Here is a 21,497-nt window from a genome sequence, read left to right as displayed (position 1 = left end):
TTATCAGCAGCAGCACTTTCCTCATGAGATCACAGCATGGGGAAAGTACTGCCGATAACCACCAAATGACACAGAGGACATCAGCCCTGTGCTTAAGACCTGCCATGCTCATAAATATCACCCCCAGAGGGGTATTCATGTGCTTCCCACAGCAGTGGAGGAAAAAAAACAGAAATGCCTCAGTGCCAAGAACCTGTTGGCCAAAAGGTAACCCAGGTAGTGTGGTAATAGAAATTACATAATTTCTGCAGACGAGAGCCAGATGTTGCTGGTCCATAGTCACTCACACAAAAAGAAGATGCAGGGCCTGATGCTGCAGTAACCCCCTCCAGTGAAGCATCACTCCATGGAGAGGATTGGCACAGGGGCAGTAGCACCACAAAAGGCATGCTAGTGATTACAGTTGCCACCAAATTCAAAATTAACTCAGCACTCTCAGTTCCCTGCCACAACCACCACAAGTGTGATTGGCAACACTCACACACACCCCAAAGAGGATCTAAAGAATAAAGGTACACCCTGGCTGAATATTTTAAAGGGCTTCCACAATTTATTTACAACAGTAAAACTAGTAGGCAGGGACAGGGGTTTGGGTCCATCTTGGCTTCACCCTCCAAGGTGGGCGTACCCGTTCTTCAGGCCAGGACTCCGATGCAGGGAAACCAGTAAAGCACCCTGCTGATAAAGTCCGTACATTACACTTCCAGTTGCTTCCATGCACTGGATCCTTCACAGACAGACATTCAGGAACTAGTGCATGGAAGCAACATTACAGGGCCAGTCCCCCCCCTCCCCCAACTTCCTGATCCGAAGCTGCATGAAAGCCACCGTGGCTTTGGTGCAGTTGGGATTTTGATTGAAGAGTCATCTTGGTGGAATATCATTCAAGAGAAAAAAAAAAAATGGTTAAAAAGGAGACCGTGTCCTGTACAACTAGAAGAAAAATAAAATCACTAGGGTGAAAAAAGTTTTTTTTTTTTTTTTTGGCAGAAGAATGCCATTTTCTTCTACCAAAAAGCCCCACCAGTTTTTCCCCCCTTTTTATTACAGAATATGTATACAGTGAAGGAAATAAGTATTTGATCCCATGCTTATTTTTTGAATGTTTGCCCGCTCACAAAGAAATGATCAGTTTAAAAATCCAATGGTAGGTGTAGTGTAACACATACAGAATAGCAACAAAAAATTCAAAAGAAATGCACTTTAACAAATTATGCACTGATTTGCATGTTCACGAGGGAAATAAGTATTTGATCCCCTTCACAAAACAGGACTTTGTACTTGGTGGCAAATCCCTTGTTGGCAATCAGAGGTCAGACGTTTCCTGTAGTTGGCCACCAGGTTTGCACACATCTCAGGAGGGATTTTGGCCCACGCCTCTTGGCAGATCCTCTTCAAGTCATTAAGGTTTGGTTGCTGACGTTTGGCAACTCGAACTTTCAGCTCCCTCCGCAGATTTTCATTCGGATTAAGGTCTGGAGACTGGCTAGGCCACTCCAAGACCTTAATGTGCTTCTTCTTGAGCCACTCCTTTGTTGCCTGGGCCGTGTGTTTTGGGTCACTGTCATGCTGGAACATCCATCCACGAATCATTTTCAATGCCCTGGCTGAGGGAAGAAGGTTCTCACCCAAGATTTGACGGTACATTGCCCCGTCCATCGTCATTTGATGCGGTGCAGTTGTCCGGTCCCCTTAGCAGAAAAACACCCCCAAAGCAGAATATTTCCACCACGTTTGACAGTTGGGATGGTGTTCTTGGGGTCATAGGCAGCATTCCTCCTCCTCCAAACACAGCGAGTTGAGTTGATGCCAAAGAGCTCCATTTTGGTCTCATCTGACCACAACACTTTCAACCAGTCCTGCTCTGCATCATTCAGATGTTCAGTGGCAAACTTCACACGGGCCTGGACATGTGCTTTCTTGAGCAGAGGGACCTTGTGGGCACTGCAGGATTTCATTCCTTGTCGGCGTAGTGTGTTACCAATTGTTTTCTTGGTGACTGTGGTCCCAGCTGCCTGGAGATCATTGACAAGATCCTCATGTGTAGTTCTGGAATGATTCCTCACTGTTCTCATGATCATTGACACTCCACGAGGCGAGATCTTGCATGGTGCACTAGACCTAGGGAGATTGACAGTTGTTTTGTGTTTCTTCCATTTGTGAATGATTGCACCAACTGTTGTCACCTTCTCACCAAGCTGCTTGGAGATAGTTTGGTAGCCCAGTCCAGCCTTGTGTAGGTCTACAATCTTGTTCCTGACATCCTTAGACAGCTTTGGTCTTTTGCCATGATGGAGAGTTTGGAATCTGATTGTTTGATTGCTCCTGGACAGGTGTCTTTTATACAGGTAACAAAAAGATTAGAAGCAGTCTCTTAAAGGGAGTGCTGCTAATCTCAGCTTGTTACCTGTATGAAAGACACCTGGTAGCCAGAAATCCTGCTGAATGATAGGGGATAAAATGCTTATTTCCCTCATGAACATGCAAATAAGTGCATCATTTGTTAGACGTGCATTTCTTTTGAATTTTTTGTTGTCTCTGTGTTACAATACACCTACCATTTGATTTTTAGACTGATGTCTTTGAGAGTGGGCAAACATTAAAAATCCGCAGGGGATCAAATACTTATTTCCTTCACTGTACATACATTGGTTCAAGGCTCCAAGATGGACCAATGAAAATATGCAAAAATATCTATACCTGGAATTCAACTTTAACTTGATCCTGTCCCTCTACTTTGGTCCTTTGATGCAATGGGTGGTCTATTTAAACAATAAGGATGTTTAGGACTCATTTACACAGGTGCATCAATCTGTACACCCATGCAAAGGGTATTCTTAACCCCACAGGATGCCCAGGTGTTACGCGCAGCCCCACACAGGCTGTTGAAATCAATGATGGGCAGATGGCTCAGCTGATCCATAAGCGCTTCTTAGAGTGTACAGCTATGCGAGTTTGATGTACAGATTGGAACACCGTCCCAGGTCACCTGTGTATCCTTTGCAGGTAAAGAATGCCCTTCGCATGGGTAATGCCCATGTGAATGAGGCCATAGACATTTTTGTTTTAAAAGTTGTAGTTTGCCACATTCTGACATTTTACATTTAACCTTTATGTGACATTATGAGGGATGCACCAATATATCAGCCGCCGAAAATTATCAGCTGAAAATGGGTGATGATAATGGTATGCTGCGTCCCTTAGCTTGCAATGCAAAAATGCCCTCCATAGTGACTTCAATGCAAAAAACACCACATTAGATTAAGAGGAAAAAAAAAAATTTTTAATTAAAAAAGGTCCATTTTGGTTTTCAGCCAAGTGCATCCTAAATTTTTTGTTTCTATACCAGAATTTTCATTTCAGTGCACCACTAGACATTACTATAACAGACAATATTTACAAGATTCAATCTGTGCAAATTAAGTATAAAGAAGCAGCTGTAGACCATATAAACTGAGCAGCTGTACAAAGTGGTTTATTACTAACAGGTAACATACATGATGAATATTGCACAAGTGAAAAGTCAAAACCGCTTCAAAATAAAAAAAAACAAACAAAAAAACAAAAACAAAAAAAAAACCAACACAAACTTGTAGATCTATAAAAACAACTAAACATTCTTTTTCATCAGCCTTGCAGGTTATCAGCATTTTTTTTTTTTTTTTTTTAACAGTGTCACTGCCCATGAAACTCCTTTTAAAACAAGAAAAGGACACTATTTACATATCAGTCCTTTGGTAAGATATGAAGTATAAAGAATATATAGACTAAATAATGATAGGCACCGTGTGAGTCAAGTCATCGTGAAGCAGCTAATAGTCAATATTTGGTACCAAATGCAACAGTCTTTAGTACAGGGGAACGGCGTGCTCTCAGGACACGGCTGTAAGGGCTGTTTTCCATAAGAGCTTTCTGTCCAGGAGTCCTGGCCAGGAGGTTGCGCAGGAAAGGCCTTTTCTCAGGGGGCGGATTAGGCTGCATATTTTCATTATTACACATGCGTCTGAAGCCAGAAGGTGTCCCTTGTAATCGTTGTACAGTGTGGTACTGCTCTGCAATGCAAGCTGTCTTTTTTCGAAGATCCATCTTTACCAGAGCCATGTTGTTTTGTAGTTCTGCTAGAGTCTTCTCCTAAGATGGGGAAAAATATTTGATAACGTCACTTAGGCAGACAGCCAAGCTGACCAGCAAATGAAAGAAAGAAGAAACCGTTCGCCGAGATTGTGAATTTTGGAATTATCAGTCCTTCATCTAAAGGAAAAGAGCTTTCCTACACAGTAACTTCCTTGAGTCATTCTGAAAACTGGGAAAAGCCATCACCAACATGTGGTTGATTGTGGAAAAAAAGCCGTATGTGTATACAGGTAGCAATATGTCACATGACATGAATGACCAAGTACAACTGAGATTCATTCTGACCACAAAGACATGAGACTGGTGATGGTACTCTGTTTGGTCTGTGCACTATATCAGAAGCTAGTTCAGCACCATGTGGTGCCATCTCATGTGTTAAGGGGACGGGGGTGGCGGTTACCATACAAATACTGCATAAATGAGCAAGATGGATTAATACAGGCTTCTTCCCGCACTACAAGGCCTTAGACTCAAAAGCAATGTTAAATTGTGAATGTGGTAGAGATAAAATGAACAGGCAGTGAAAAGAAGGAACCAACCTGTTTACACAAGATATCATCGCATGTTCCCAGAGCTTGTCTTAGTTTTTCTGCACCAGTAGTGTGGCAGCATGCCCTATCCATCTGTTGCAGAGATTCTCCAAATCTTTGTATCTCTGTGCGTAATAATCTGACATTCTAAAAAGGAAAAAATAATTATGGTTTAAGGATCACTCTAAATACCTGCTAAAAACCACCACCCTCAGATCTACCCTAAAGATTCTTAGCCACTATTGAAGAATCAAGGAAACAAGCAGGTGTCTGTGAAAAAGCAGGGTTGCTAAATGAAATTCTGGGGAGCATGCAGTCCAGAGAAAAAGCTGTCACAATGTTTCATGTTGACTTATCATTAGTCAGAGTCCCCTGTATTCTAAAGTAGAGGTCAATGGGCAGGATTTATTAAAAATGTGTTATCCATAGCAACTAGCTGATTTTCATAGTATAATCTGCATTAGAAAAAGGGAGACTGATTAGCAGTTACCAATACAGAGTCTTTTCTCCATTTTTTTTTTTTTTTTAATAAATTAGGCCCAGTGACACTTTTAGGTTTGAGTAAACCAACAAAATTTAAAAGCAATATTTTTGAAAATGCAAGTTAGGATTCGCATCTATTTGCATATATCTATAATATAGATCTTATTCTGTCTCATCATCACTCAGAAGACAAGGGGCCCTGCAAACACCACCAATTTAAAGCAAGGAAAGCAAGGACAGATAAAGGACTGCAAAGCAATGGGATCACAGCTGCTCCCCAGAACCTTCTGGTGATGAAAGTGTGAAAAGAGATAAGATGGTTACCCAAAGAGCTCTTGTGTGCTGAAAATCTGTGCACGTGTTGCGAGAGCCCAGAAAATATTGCTGGAAGAGCAAATAAAAGGAAAATTTACAGCATAGAAAAAAAAAAAAAAAAAAAAGACAATTTCACACTGACCATCTGCCAACTGTCTTCTCTGCAGTCAGCACAACACTGCTAAATAAAAGGACCATGCAATGTATTTTCTGCACAATTGTACTAGCTTACATGCAACTGTGTGGAACTTTTGCAAAGCCAATATAGGATACAAAGGCCACATGCAATGGTATTTAAACATATGTTTCCTTTTTCCATTTAAAAGGATCATTCCTTCCAAAGCCAATACTTCAGCTTTGTCTAGATGTCAGCATCTGGATTCACTTTGCACAATGTGGCTATCTGAATGTTACAGTATATTTATAGTGCTAACATACTGTTAATTGTACTATGGGATTAAATTATTAAAACTGGAGAGTGCAAAATCTGGTGCGGCTGCACATGGTAGCCAGCTTCTGACTTCAGCTTGTTCAATTAAACAAAAAGAATGGAAGCCGACTGGTTTCTATCCAGAGCTGCACCAGATTTTGCACTCTCCAGTTTTAGCAAGTCAACCCCATAATGTGAAGGTGCCCTTAGTTACATAGTTCAGAGTCAGGAGTGTTTAATATATATATATATATATATATATATATATATATATATATATATATATATATATATCTATATCTATATATATATATCTATATCTATATCTATCTATCAATCAGGCAGATATTAACTAAAATTGGAGTGTACAAAATGTGATGCAACTCTGCATAGTAACCAATCAGCTTCTGGGTTTTATTGCCAAAGCTTAATTGAACAAGCTGAAGTTAGAAGCTGATTGGCTACCATGCACAGCTGTACCAGATTTCAGTGCTCCAGTTTTAGTAAATTTCCCTCTGTGTGTTAAAAAGAATCCAAATTTTTCAGGAAAAATTTAAATCAACTTGGTGCAACAGAATAGGACTTTTAGTTTACCTGTAATATTTTATTGGAGTACATCACAGGACACAGAGGAATTGTTAATCATGATTACTTATGTAACCACTTTCAGTTGAACGGACACTGGCCAAAAAAGGAAGGAATCCCCACTAGGCATAACCTCCCCCAGCTTGGCTAAGCTTTTTACAGCATGCAATGAGGAACAGACAAAAAAGGAAGGGATCACTGGGTCCTGTGATGTACTTCAAGAAAGGGTCCACACCTCTACTATGTCTGAGTGAGCCCTGGAACCCTGATATTCCTCTAAGGATTTATCAACAAAGGATTCCTACTGTTCTTGAGGATGTTCCTTCAATGTCTCACCTGCCTGCAAAAGGGAAGGAGAGCAACCATGCTTGCACCCCAAGCCAGTGAGAATCCAGAGAGGTGATCAAGCAAACCAGGACTGAAACAAAGGATTTTCTCTTGTAACAGTGGAGATCCCAGATAAGGATAGATATTCAGATGTAATCTGACCCTTCGAAGGAGCCATTGCAGGGGGACTCCTCAATACCTGATTTGAGGAGTTTGGGAGCTCACCCTAAATCCTTCCTCCACCTCTCTGCCTGTGGGAGGCAAGAGCTTACTGAGGATTTGTGTACTAGTTACGCCACAGTGGGAATGGCCACCCAGTTGAGAGGAGTGTAGGCACAAGCTGGAACACCTTCTTGGCAGTTTCCCCATGTTATGAAGTGTCCAATACTTGTGGCCTGTGCAGATGTTAGTGAAAATTTTCTGAATCTCTGCCTGTTTTGAGCTGCAGGGGCCTGCAACACATGTGCTGTTGTGTGTAGAAGACCAGTTAAAAGGTGAAGACACACGATGAAAATATCACCCGTAGTGCCAGATCACTTTACACAACATGACTGCAGTGTAGCACTCGAAGAATTAAAGTGTAGCAGCCAATACGCATTGGGACACAAGAGGGAGATGGTGTCACCTGCTCCACTAGCACAGAGGTACCCATCAGTACAAGCCACAGGGCCAAAAGACCCATTCACTCATGGTAGGTGCTCCCTGCAGTGCCTTCAGGGACCTTTTCTCTAGTGAATCACTGCCCTGGACCTGTAGAATATCCAGCCAGCAAGGTCACCTGGAACCCTGGAGATTGCTTCTAGCAGGATCTCCAGGATACAAACGCATTACAGGCCATCCCTGCACTTGTACATGGGTTCTGGGTAGATTCCTTCTTGGCCTAATCCCATCAAGAGTGTCAAGGAGAAGCCCAAAGCATGAGACTAAAGACCCAGAAGAAAGCTCTTCAGAAAAATATATTGCACTAGTTAAAAAATGATGTTTAGCTGAGCTGGGAGGGTTTAGTTTTTTTTGGCCAGTATCCATCAACTTTAAAAGGTGGTATCTTAACCCAAGCAGTCATGATTATGAAGTGTCCCGTGTCATAAAATTAAGAAAACTCACTTACTTTACAATGACTGACTGCGTAAATGTGAAAATACAGGGCATAACAAGTCACAATCACATTATGATCTATTCCATTACAAAATAGATAAAACCTTTGCAACTAAAAGTAATAAGTAATGGTAGTCTGAGTCTTCAAACAATTGGATCATTCTAAGATATATATTAAAATAAACCCACACACCCTACAGCATACGCATCATTAAAAAAAAAAAAAAAAAAAAAAAAAAAAAAAAAAAAGAAGGAGTAAGAAAATTTTGGCTTTACCTTTTGCCCTTCTTGAATCTTCCGATCTACATCGGCAGTAAATGTACTTGCAGATGAAGGAGGCTCACGTGTCATCTTAAGTCTTTCAATTTCTAGGTTACAACAATTTATGATAAAACTTCTAATATATTAAAAAACACAAAAGAATATAATATCTAATATATTACAATGCATTCTATTTTTTCACAAAGGCAGAACAATTCTAGGTAAAGTTGTTCCCAATAGGCAGAATAATAAGTGGATGCAAAAAAGTTTACTTAGAATCAACTGATACTATAAATCCCACTTGTGATTATCACGGCTAAGAACAAGTGCTCACCTTCATTCTTAGACTTCAGGATTGCATTCAGATCTGCAATTTCCAATTTAAGTTTATTTATTTCAGGCATTTCAGATGTCGCCAGCCGCTTGGATCTGCGCAGAGGAACACAGTCCTTTCTGGCATTTGTAGTGTTTAATGCAGAAACATCGTTCGCTTCCTCCAGAGCAACTTGGAGCTCCTCAATTTGCTCATCTCGTTCCTAGATTGCAAGACAAAATGTGTGAATTCTAACCATTTCATATGTATAATATTTGAAGTTAAAAGTGTTACTAAACCCAGGACCCTGCATTCACTATATCTGGTCTCCCATAGTACACGGAAATGCAATTGCTTTAGTAAATATAAACTGCTAAATACTACTTTCTCATCAGCAGTATATAGCAGTCTTGTTACTTCTATCAGTGTCGGGTCGAACACTGGTTAAAGCTTGTAGGAGTTTTCATTTTGCTCTAGGAGGATGGAGAACCCCTTACCTCAGTCTGGACAGTGCTGATTGGGCCTAGGCTGATCACATGCACTTTCCCAAGGGGGAAAAAAAAAAAACCTCTAGCAATACACACCAAACAGAACATGTGCAGAGTGACTCCACACAATATGTCTTATCAGGAGATAAGAGGGGGACGCTGGAAGAAGGGGAGTATCAGAGAAGTCAGGATCATACAGTCTTTATTACACAATGTGGAGGATTACCCCTTAGGTTCCACAGTGAGTATAACAAGCATGCTTTACTGCATATACAGACTGACTTTACAGTTATGGGTTTAGTAACACTTTAAAATGTGATCTTTTTAAATTAAAACTAATGCCTTTTTGATGGTTTGCCAACTGGATTAAAATTGCCTCTACTGTACTGTAAAGACTGGCATTGGTTGTACACCCCAAAATAGGATGGAATCTTCTGAGCAGTTGAGCATCTTACAGAAAACTTCTTATCCATTATCCAAAATAGTTTTAAAGATATGAAACTTTTATTGATGCATCATATCTTTAATATCCTGTCGAGTGCTGACGATTTTGGATGACTGAGCATCTACTAGTCAGAGCTCCAACACCTTCTCATGAGCCAAAATGGGATATAGGGTAGAGCGCAGGGAGTGGTTTCTTTGAACTTCTTGGTAATGTAATGGTATTTCTAGAGAGAACATATGCTAACCCAAGTACTTAAAAGAAGCATAACATTATAGTATAATGTGCAAAGATCCCAAGACATAATGCAAGAAAAACCAAGTATGCAATATTATGGTCTGATGATCCAAAGATCCTGTAAACCAAGCACATTAAAGCAACCAAACGTTGCAATAAAAGGCATTTAAAAAAAAAAAAATTAAAATAAAATGTATCGTGAATTTACCTGCAGTTCTCGTTTGTAATAGTGTGTGAGTGACTCCTTTAGGTTCTCTAGCCTTCCCTCATACATCTCTTCCAACAGCTCCCGTTCATCTTCCATGGACTCACTTCAGATAAAACAGCAACTTAGCATAGTTTTTGTACAACACAAGTCAAGGGTTGAATCAATAAATAGCGTTACCTGAATTGAGATTTCTGTTGCTGCATCATTTCCATCATCTCATTACAGACTTCCTTCCTAATCGTCATTTCCATGGACAGTTTTTCCTGACGTTCTTTAATTACAAGCTGTTTCACGTTCTCAATTACTTGCAGCAGCTCCTAACAGACAGAATCAGCGCGCATGTAAGCATTTTTTTTTTTTTAATCAGCTGCTTTAAAGAAAAGCCTGTCTGTAACAAACCTCTTTATTAAACATTGTGATATCAGTTTCAGTATCACTTTCTTCATCAGAAGCCTCTGCAGCATCTTCATCATCTGTGTAGCTGCGATTGGCTAAAATACTGCTCTCTTTGATAAGAGACTGAATAGTGGGCAGGTTCGTTTTTACAGGAGGTGCTTGGACCAGCTAAGGAAAAAAAAATATATATATATTTTTAGAACAATTGGCCAAAAGAGGAAAACTGGCAACACACCCAGAACACCCTAATACCTGGCTAGCAATTGCTGAGAATTTCATAGCATGTAGTGTCTCATCATAGGTGGAAGCACACTGATTGATGTTCACAATCATACACGACTTTCCTCGGCCAGTAAAGTAGGCTTGGAAGACCCGAGTCAACTTACTGTCCCTGAACGGAACCATATTCTGTCGCTGCCTTAGATAAGAACAACTTTGTTAGAGATGACTAAGATAGTAAAATTAACTTCTACTGGCTAAACAGCAAAACTGCAGAAACACTCAGTGTTCATACCTTGTATAAAAGCCACTTACTTGTTTTGTTGATTTTGTCTCAGGGCACTGATGCAGCGGCCCAAAGTATGAAGAGATGTATTGATATTTGTGGCCTCCTTCAGCCGATCCCCACTTCTCTGATCTTTGCATCGCTCAGATCCAGCCAAATCACAGAAAGACAGCCTGCAGGAAAACACATTCTTACATTGAAGAGTCAGGCTAACAAACAGATCTACATTAAAGGTAGAGTTTCCTGAAGCTTTAATGTCTTATTACATGGGAGAAACAGAATTGAACTATGGCTGAAAACATTGGTATTTATCAATAGTTTTAATGTATGCCATCTCAATTACCAAAATTAAAAAAACAAAAACTTCTCTTTCCTGTAAAAGGGAACCCCCCTCCCCTACCTTCCAGAACAAATATATAAAAGAGCTGCTACTGACAAGATGCCCCATACACATGCTTGTCAGTGACACCAACAGCAAAGCAAGTGATTAAACTTTCAAAAAGAGACCTTGCATCTTAAATCCCAAATCCAGGTACATTATTAATACTTTGTAACTCACTTTTGTTTTTTTACTTTATAAACTCTCAGTAAGCTCCACTTAGTGCTGCTGGAATATACAGCAGATGTATTCACAAAGGAAAGTGCAGTGGATTACGTTGAAGCTGTACTTTGTGAATGGCACAGCAGAGGGAAAAGGCAGAGTCACAACAGCAGAACTGGGGTTCATCATAGACCCCACCCCAATGCAGCAGGGAGCTGAAGTCAGTCTCCCTCTGTACATTCCAAAAGGGCTTACTGGAGCTCACACAGAGCTCCCTAAAGCAAGAGGAAAAATTAGTTTTAACACAAGTTCAAAAAATATTAAAAGGTTCAAGTGTTACTAAAATCTGCAATTTTTTTTTTTTTAAATTAAAAACAACAAACATGTTATACGTAACTGCTCTGAGCAGTGGTTATGCACAGACCGGCCCCAATCCTCTTCTCGGGTTCCCGCCGGCGATATCAGCTGATCCTCTTCTTTGTGTGTCTCCCATAGCACGCTGCTTGCTATAAAGGAGACACACTGCGTGCACACTCCCTACCTATGTGTCTATGGAGTCGAGCTCCATAGACACACACACAGCGAGACTTAGCCCCACCCCCTACTTCCTCTTCACTACATTTGATTGACAGCAATTAGGGCCAAAGCCTGTGTGAAGAGGAAGGGGGGGGGGGGGGATGCAGCCATGCACAGCGTTGACCTCTTCTCTCCTCTCACCATTCACACAGGGAAGGGGGAGCACAGACAAATAGAAAATGTTTTTCACCTTAATGCAAGCAATGCATTAAGGTAAACTTTTTTAGGATTAGTATCACTTTCACAAAAATAACTGTGCCTCAAGATGAGCTTTAAAGACATCAAGGGAAGTTTTCATATTTCTAATCTTAAGAGTCTTCTTTTTAAAAGGTCCAACCTCTGGACTTGCGCTCATATACTTACTCACTGATCTTTGGGGTCATATCATGCTTCCCCTGCAAGTGAAGGATCCGGATGCAAAAGATACTATGACTGAAAGAAAAACAAAAAAAAACAGCAAGTTGTTATTGGCTTTAAGAAGAATACGTATAAACAAATACACACTTGTACTATGTAATAAATTAGGGGTATATTTATAAAGCAGTGAATGTGACGGTCAAAAATATTCACTGCTGGTTAATTACTCAATAAATGCACCTGGAAAATGCAGCGAATGTTTGATGAACGGCAGATTACTGTTTTATAAAAATGCTCTCATGAATGATTGGACATTTTATAGTACAATAGCTTGGAATGGCACACATTGTTTAGTTTTCACTTCAGACTTTGGGAAATATTTGCACATACCACTGTTAATATTAGTTGGGAGTTGTAAGTTAAAAACACACACACTAGAATAAAACGGCATAAAGTGTTGTAAATTATATGTTTAAGTGGTGAGTGTTATGTGTATATAAATTTCCACCCTTTCTGGCTGATCTAGAATTCTGCTTAGTAGATGGGCAAAACACATCGGTGAGTTCAACAAACTGTGCGTCCACCTTCTCTTGAAAACCTATTTGCTCCATGAATAAACATACAGTAAACACACTATGGGTGTAGAGTGCCACGTACACAAAAATCTTAATATCACACCAGTACCTATTAAGAGCCATTTTATTCTGGTGTACAGTTTGATGACATTGCTATAAAGGTTAGCTTCAAACATCTTTTCTATGACAAGATCTCTAGATGATTTTTTAGTACAAATATTTCCAATATTTAGCTGACATTTTACCATACCTTCTGCTGGAATTCTGATTTATATGGGTGCTGGCAAAGCTCTGATTTTTCCTTCCAACTCGCAGCACTTTCCAAGCTTCATCCGCACTGTGTACATTAATCCAGTTGAGGTCTGTGAGAAACATTTGTAAAGGTAAACACTAATTCATTTTTAAAGAATATAGGTTGAAAAGATTAGAACAGTTGTGCGACCATATCGGATGTATTCTATTGACACAGGACTTCCCATTATATTTTTAGGATTGTAGCAAACCGTCAAAAATTTGTGGATACTAATGGACGTATGCATCTTAATAGAACTGCCAAGCTTTTCAAAATAAGCTACAAAGAATCAGAGCAGACCTCACAGAGAGCTGTAAAGAAATATCACTGTGTAGCACTACTAAACAAGAAGTGCAACCAGCAAATGTGATAGGCAAATACACACTAATCACAAAAACACACAGGCCCAGAAAGCCAGCGTAACCACTTGCCTACTGGGCACTTCTACCCCATTCCAGCCCGGGCCAATTTTCAGCTTTCAGCGCTGTCGCATTTTGAATGACAATTGCGCGGTCACGCAACAATGTATCGATATGAATTTTTTTTATCATTTTTATTTTCACATAAATAAAGCTTTCTTTTGGTGGTAATCACCACTAGGTGTTTTATTTTTTGCACTAAAAAAAAAGAAAAAAAAAAAAGTTTATTTCGATTATAAAATTTTGGAAACGTCATTTTTCTCCTTCACTGATGTGCGTTGATGAGGCTGCACTGTCAGGCAGCATTGATGGGCACTGGTGATGCAGCACTGCTGTGCACTGATCATCAGTGCCCTGGTGATTAGTGCCGATCACTTCTCTGACAATTGCCGGTTATCGGCAGTACTTTCCTCATGCTGTGACGGCGCGAGGAAAGTGCAGGCGATGACCGGCAACCGTATTTACTAGGTGATCTGCTGTGTCATTGAGGAAGGGAAAATGTCACCAGCACACCGACGATCACCAATATGGGTCCAAAAGTTTTAATGAACGATCACATAGTTACAGTAAGGCAACGTTTCAGAGTTTCGCAGGGACCCTTCATCAGGCATGAACTTTTGGACCCATATTGGTGATCCTCAGTGTGCTGATGACATTTTCCCTTGCTGATTCTGTTCGGTTCCAGCCGACAGTCGGTGCAGTACCCACTTATACACAAAGCCATTTTTAACGCAGGAACGTGTGCGTTTGGATTGAACACTTACATTCTGATGTGTCATTGGACACAGCTGATCACGTGGTAAAAGGCCGCTGTGATTGGCCGTTTACAGTATCACGTGATCAGCTGTGTCCGTAGGACACAGCAATCACCGGCGGCGCAGGGTGCGCGTTCTGGAACGATGTCCATGAATGTCGTCCCAGAACTAGACAACCGCGCTGTAGCAGTCTTTCGGCTATAGCGCAGTAGGGAAGAAGTTAATGTAAACGGTTTAGAGAAACATGGGGGCTGCCGTTTCCTGAACATGTTAGATTCTTATTTACAATGCTTACCATCTAGATTTAAAAAATTAGCTGCTGACTCCATAGTTTGCAAAAAATAAGCTGTCTGTATTCGCACACATTTTTTTTTTTTCTAAACTACTCAAGCTATTAAAAGAAAGATTCAGGGAATGATTCCAACAAAATCCCAGGGAATGCCAAGCAGCCCAATTTTAAAAGCGGTAGTAAACCACATAAATGGCATAATGTGATAGTATGCCTATCATATTAGCACATTATGTAAAACTTGCCTTAAAATTAAGCCCTCCAGCGGCACGCGCCATCTCCGCTGTGAAGGCTTCCATTTTCTCCCAGTCTTCCTTCTGGATTCGCGAGCTCCGGCCATCTGACAGGCTGAGCCACGGTGACGTCACGCCCGCGTATGTGCATGGGAGTCACAGGCCTCGGCAGTGTTCTGAAGGAACGGCATGCCAGCTAAAAATAAAAAATCCCAAATATCTCCTAAACAGTGCATGTTTAGAAGATATTCACTTTATCTACAGGTAAGCTTGATTCCAAGCTTACCTGTAGGTAAAAATTAAAGTAGGTTTACTACCACCCTCGCTTAGGTGTCAGAGACAAACAGGGAAAAGGCAAGTACATTTATTTATTTATTTTTTTTTAATCAGCTACATGGTTCCTCCCTCCATATTTACTGCATTTTAGAAAAGTGCAATTGGGGAAAATAAATAAGCAGACCTTGCATTAATTGTAGCTTCTTGACCAAGCAGGAACACTCCTAAATATAGGATGTTGTATAGCCTTACCTTTCACATAGGGGTTTCCATTCCTGTCTTCACACAGCCTCAGTGTTGTTCTTTTGCGGTTTGGGCCAGAGGACACAGTCTCCAATAAGTCATAGACAAACTCATTATAAATTTCAAAGTAGGAAACCCAAATGGACAGCTGAATATAAGAAGGTTCCTGAAGTGAAATGGCATCTTGCTCACCCCATCGTGAGCATGTCTCTAAAGTGTAAGAAATCACCAGTCAAAAATAAAATACCTGTATATGTCTTAAAAGCACATTCTTCATGAAATTTTAGATTACCTTCTAGTTGAATGCTGGTATGATTGGCATGACTTGAAGAGAGTCCTCCAATTCCACTGTCAAAGCTCAAACTTGTGGCAGCCCGAAGTTGGGACTCATTGCCACCACTCCTTTTCATTGGTGTCATAAGATCTTCCTACAGCAGACAGTGGGTAAGAAAAAAGAAAAGAAAAAAAAAAGGAAAACTTAGAAAAATTTCTACTTCATTAAGGATTCCATAAAAATATGCCACTTTGATGTACATAGTACGATTTCTGGTATAGTAGTAGCTGACAGACACCCTACAATTACTCTATGAACATAAAACAGCCATATACAGTACAACATGTACTGTGATAAACGCATAGTATCATGTTTGACTTATGTCCATGCTCTACTAGTCATTTATCAGCACCACCATGAAAAACAAAAAATGTCGCTCAGCTCCTCCAAAGCGGTCTTTGCCTTTGATAAAAAGAGAGGAAGCATTTCTTTTAGCCAGGCTGTGCAAACACAAAACAAAGATAACATGGAAAGACTGAGTAACACCATGAGTTGCAAGTTGTCATTGGTAAAATATCCAGCAGTGTCAATGGTGATTGCTAGTCAACCATAGTGTGGACAGAAGTCATACTTCATCAAGGTACAAATGTCATATGACTGTTTATTGGTTAATTCTAGGGTGAACTTCAAACATAAATATATCAACAATTTTTTTAATGTAAGCAGTGCAAGTACGTGAATTTGACTGGGTACCAGCATTTTACAACTCCCTGTACATTTCAATTAGAAGAGGGAACAAAGGCATGAACAGCCAATAAGTTCTGCTGCAGTGCAATGAACATGCTGATAGGAATGTGACATGTGAGCTGATCAGTCTGTTGCTTCTCTGTTCATGGTCCATTCACAGGCTTGGAGTGGGTAAAAAAAATGTAAATGCAGCAGATGAAAATTGGGTCTCTGGCTCTGTCAGACAGGGCTGTGCTGTATGGCAGATCTGTGTAAGCCTCAGGAAGTCCTTTGGCAGGTAAGGCAGCTCCCATACAAAACACATTTCTTCTTTGTATTTACCCGTTTGGATGGAGTCAAGCTTTAAATAGTTTCTCAGTACAAGTACACTAACCTCTCGTAAATTAGAAAGTAAGGAGACCTTCTTTAACTCTTCCTGCCGCACTTCTTTGCTTTCTAGCCAAATAACTTCATTGGAGAGAGGTTTGAGGTCAGAGCTTTTGTATAGACGGTCCTGAGCACTGTTGAAGATGAGGGAAATGGACCGAGGAAGAATGCCACCATCTTTGTTTGTTCCTACACAGAAAAATAGAACAGAAATTTCCATCAAATATGACTATTAAGAAAAATCCCATAGATTCAACATGTATTTTTATGTAAACCTACCTTGTATGGTATAAGTCTTGCCAGAGTTGGTGACTCCATATGTATAAACCAGCCAGTTTTGTCCATTAAGTGCATCCTTCACCACTCGCCTCATAGTCCCATCAAAAAACTGCTTCTGATCAACCTCTGGCCCAAAAATCTATTATGAGAAAAACAAACTTTGACCAATATTTTAACAGCTTCCCACCCAGCAGAAGTACTTTTTATGACATTTGATTTTTTTTTTTTTTTTTTTTACTGGACATGTTTAACCATTAGCCGCCCGGCCAATGGCCGTTTGACGGCTTCAAAAGTGCTTCGGCATTCCGGGTGCACGCCATTTGGCGTGCTCCCGCACATGCGCAGTCTGCGCTAATGCAGAGCCGCGCAGCGACGCGATCTGTCACCGGCTGTGTACCTGGGACACGGCCGATGACAGATCTGAGTACCGGCCCCTGTTGCTGGTACCATGTGACCTGCTGTGACCAATCACAGCAGGTCACATGACAGTTGTATACAATGGATGGCTTCATTCATGCCATCTATTGTATACTAGTGTGTAGCTGTGAATAGTCACAGCTAATCACATGCCATATGATTAGCTGTAACCAAATCACAGCTAAGCACAAAAAAAAAAAAAACAAAACCTGAATGAATCGATTTCATTCAGGTAAATGCTTGCTTATAGCAAAGTAATTCTTTGCTATAAGCAAATTGTACTACTTTGGGGAAGTGATCAGTATTTTTTTTTTTTTTTTTTTTTAACACAATGTTACTATGGTAACATTGTACTACTTTGGTCATAGTAAAATATGAAAAAAAAAAAATCTTAAAAAAAAATTTAAAAAATGTAATAAAAAATTAAAAATAAAAAAATTAAAAAAAAAAATATATATATTTTTTTCATACTGTCACCAGTCAGTGTCCCTGTTCACCGCCATGCCAGTTATATGATGACGCTGTACTGCACTGGTGACAGTATGTAAAAAAAAAAATATAGTAATATATTAATTTTTTCATTTTCCGAAAAATTATGACAAAAAAAATACAACTTCAAAAACTCGCCATGCCTCTTATGAAGTACATCAGACTGTCTACTCTGCAAAAAGGTGTCATTTGGGGACATCTGTACTATTCTGACATTCTTGGACCTCAAGAAATTAGATTGGCTGTCAGTACTTCAGGATTGATCAATATTCAGATATATACCATAGTTTGTGAACTCTTTAACTTTCCTACAAACTAAATAATACATCCTAATTTGGGTTATTTTCAAAGACATGTAGTAGAATACATCTCGGCCTAAATTTATGAAGAACAATTATTTATTTGTAAACTTTTATAACAGAAAGAAAAACGTGTTTTTTTTTCACAATTTTTGGTCTTATATTGTTAATTTAGCAAAAAATAAAAACCCCAGCGGTGATTAAATACCACCAAAAGAAAGCTCTAGTTGTGTGAAGAAAATGATAAAATTTTAGTTTGGGTACAATGTTGTATGACCGCGCAATTGTCATTCAAAGTGTGAGAGCGCTGAAACGTGAAAAATGGCCTGGGCAGGAAGGTGTAAAATTGCACGGTATTGAAATGGTTAACCACTTCAATACCGGGCACTTTTACCCCCTTCCTGCCCAGGCCAATTTTCAGGTTTCATCACTTTCACACTTTGAAAGACAATTGCGCGGTCATACAACACTGTACCCAAACTAAATTTTTTTTAGCATTTTTGTTCACACAACTAGAGCTTTATTTTGGTGGTAGTTAATCACCACTGGGGTTTTTATTTTTGCTAAAATTAGCAAAAAAAAAAAAAAAAAAAAAAATTTGAAAAAAAACCTCAAAAAACACAAGTTTGTTTCGGTTATAAAAGTTTGCAAATAATTGTTCTTCATAAATTTAGGCAGAGATGTATTCTGCTACATTTCTTTAGTGAAAATAACCCAAATCAGTATTATTTAGTCTGTAGGAAAGTTATAGAGTTCACAAACTATGGGATATATCTGAAATTGATCAATCCCAAAGTACTGACAGCCAATCCATTTTCTTGAGGCTCAAAAATGTCAGAACAGTACAGATATCCCCCAAATGACCCCTTTTTGCAAACTAGACAGTCCAACATATTTCATAAGAGGCATGGCGAGTTTTAAATTTTTTTTTTTAAATGAATTAAATTTTTTTTTCAATTTTGTTTTTTTACATACTGTCACCAGTCCAGTACAGCATCATCATAACTGGTGTGGCGGTGATCAGGGACACTGACAGGTGACAGTGCGGGGAAGAAAAAAAAAAAAAAAAAAAAAAAAAACTTTTTTTCTCTTTAAGATTTTTTTTCATATTGTGCTATGACCAAAGTAGTATAATGTTACCATAGTAACATTGTACTACTTTGGGGAAGTGATCAGTATTTTGTTTTTTTTGCACAATTTGATTGCTTATAGCAAAGAATTTCTTTGCTTTAAGCAAGCATTTAACCGAATGAAATCCATTCATTCAGGTTTTTTGTTGTAATTAGCTGTGATTGGCCACAGCTAATCACATGACACAGATGGGCTGTGATTGGCCCAGCCTGTGATCACTGTGACCATTCACAGCTAGACACACTTGTATACGATTGGCATGAAAGGAAGCCATCCATGGTTTACAACTGTCATGTGACCTGCTGTGATTGGTCACAGCAGGTCACATGGTACTGGCAACGGGGCTGGTACACAGATCTGTCATCGGCCGTGTCCGAGGTACACAGCCGGTGACAGATCTCGCCACAGTGCGGCCCTGTGGACACGCGCAAGGCACGATCCGGGAAGGACATCATATGACGCCCTCCCAAATTCATGAGGCTCGCCCGGCCGTCACTTTAATTGTAGGTCAGGCAGGAAGTGGTTAAAAGAAAAAAGTACAAACAAATCTAGTTTTTTTTCCCTCAAAATTGTCGGTCTTTTTTTTTATAAAAATGCACAGGCAAGAAAATACCACAGAAAGAAAGCTCTTTTCGGGGGGAAAAAAAAAAAGGGACGTAAATTTAATTTGGGTGCATGACCGCGCAATTGTCAGTTACAGTACCGCAGCACCATAATGCAAAAAATGGCATGGTCAGGAGGGGGGGGGGGAGGTAGTGGTTAATGTATGATGCAGAGCCATGGCTCACAACCTTCATGAGGCCAGGGCCTGGTAAATTCTTTCAAAATGAGCACATAACACTATCAATATTTTATGACTGAAGCACAGTTTATGTATACTTATTTTATTTAAATTCTGTTTACGTTACACACACACACACACACACACAGTGGGGATCGAAAGTTTGGGCACCCCAGCTAAAAATTTGTATTAATGTGCATAAAGAAGCCAAGGAAAGATGGAAAAATCTCCAAAAGGCATCAAATTACAGATTAGACATTCTTATAATATGTCAACAAAAGTTAGATTTTATTTCCATCATTTACACTTTCAACATAACAGAAAACCAAAAAATGGCGTCTGAAAAAATTTGGGCACCCTGCAGAATTTATAGCATGCACTGCCCCCTTTGCAAAGCTGAGACCTGCCAGTGTCATGGATTGTTCTCAGTCATCGTCTGGGAAGACCAGGTTATGTCAATCTCAAAGGTTTTAAATGCCCAGACTCATCTGACCTTGCCCCAACAATCAGCACCATGGGTTCTTCTAAGCAGTTGTCTAGAAAACTGAAACTGAAAATAGTTGACGCTCACAAAGCTGGAGAAGGCTATAAGAAGACAGCAAAGCGTTTTCAGATGTCAATATCCTCTGTTCGGAATGTAATTAAGAAATGGCAGTCATCAGGAACAGTGGAAGTTAAAACAAGATCTGGAAGACCAAGAAAAATATCAGACAGAACAGCTCGCAGGATTGTGAGAAAAACAATTCAAAACCCACGTTTGACTGCACGATCCCTCCAGAAAGATCTGGCAGACACTGGAGTTGTGGTACACTATTCCACTATAAAGAGATACTTGTACAAATATGGTCTTCATGGAAGAGTCATCAGAAGAAAACCTCTTCTACGTCCTCACCACAAAAATCATCATTTGAACTTTGCAAATGAACATATAGACAAGCCTGATGCATTTTGGAAACAAGTTCTGTGGACCGATGAGGTTAAAATTGAACTTTTTGGCTGTAATGAGCAAAGGTACGTTTGGAGAAGAAGGGGCACAGAATTGAATGAAAAGAACCTCTGTCCAACTATTAAGCATGGGGTTGGATCAATCATGCTTTGGGGTTGTGTTGCAGCCAGTGGCAAAGGGAACATCTCACGAGTAGAAGGAAAAATGGATTCAATAAAATTTCAGCAAATTTTGGATGGTAACTTGATGCCATCTGTGAAAAAGCTGAAGTTAAAGAGAGGATGGCTTCTACAAATGGATAATGATCCTAAACACACCTCGAAATCCACGGGGGATTACATCAAGAGGCGTAAACTGAAGGTTTTGCCATGGCCTTCACAATCTCCTGACCTCAACATAATTGAAAATCTATGGATAGACCTTAAAAGAGCAGTGCGTGACAGACAGCCCAGAAATCTAAAAG

General features: G+C 39.8%; 1 protein-coding gene across 2 annotated transcripts in view; it reads right to left on the bottom strand.

Moving 5' to 3' along the window:
• Positions 1–3,449: 3,449 nt before the first annotated feature.
• The window catches only part of KIF20A (kinesin family member 20A), a 34,977-nt gene continuing 16,929 nt past the window's right edge, over positions 3,450–21,497 (bottom strand). Inside the window, exons 5-20 of one of the 2 annotated variants that reach the window (XM_089693938.1) lie at positions 16,972–17,110; positions 16,700–16,881; positions 15,598–15,733; positions 15,315–15,515; positions 13,049–13,160; positions 12,230–12,298; positions 10,779–10,922; positions 10,497–10,662; positions 10,248–10,412; positions 10,026–10,165; positions 9,849–9,951; positions 8,495–8,696; positions 8,176–8,267; positions 5,472–5,531; positions 4,674–4,811; positions 3,450–4,131 (exon numbers count right to left, since the gene is read on the bottom strand). In XM_089693938.1, the coding sequence (XP_089550064.1) occupies positions 3,820–4,131; positions 4,674–4,811; positions 5,472–5,531; positions 8,176–8,267; positions 8,495–8,696; positions 9,849–9,951; positions 10,026–10,165; positions 10,248–10,412; positions 10,497–10,662; positions 10,779–10,922; positions 12,230–12,298; positions 13,049–13,160; positions 15,315–15,515; positions 15,598–15,733; positions 16,700–16,881; positions 16,972–17,110 (2,361 nt within the window). In that variant the 3' untranslated portion in view covers positions 3,450–3,819. The remainder of the gene's footprint in view (positions 4,132–4,673; positions 4,812–5,471; positions 5,532–8,175; positions 8,268–8,494; positions 8,697–9,848; positions 9,952–10,025; positions 10,166–10,247; positions 10,413–10,496; positions 10,663–10,778; positions 10,923–12,229; positions 12,299–13,048; positions 13,161–15,314; positions 15,516–15,597; positions 15,734–16,699; positions 16,882–16,971; positions 17,111–21,497) is intronic. The other variant, XM_089693946.1, reaches the window with a different exon arrangement.

Source organism: Staurois parvus, unplaced genomic scaffold (genome assembly GCF_062004578.1).
Source record: "Staurois parvus isolate SC_StPar_1 unplaced genomic scaffold, SC_StPar_1.0 ptg000025l, whole genome shotgun sequence".
NCBI classification, from domain to species: domain Eukaryota; kingdom Metazoa; phylum Chordata; class Amphibia; order Anura; family Ranidae; genus Staurois; species Staurois parvus.
This window is presented reverse-complemented; position numbering and strand designations above follow the sequence as displayed.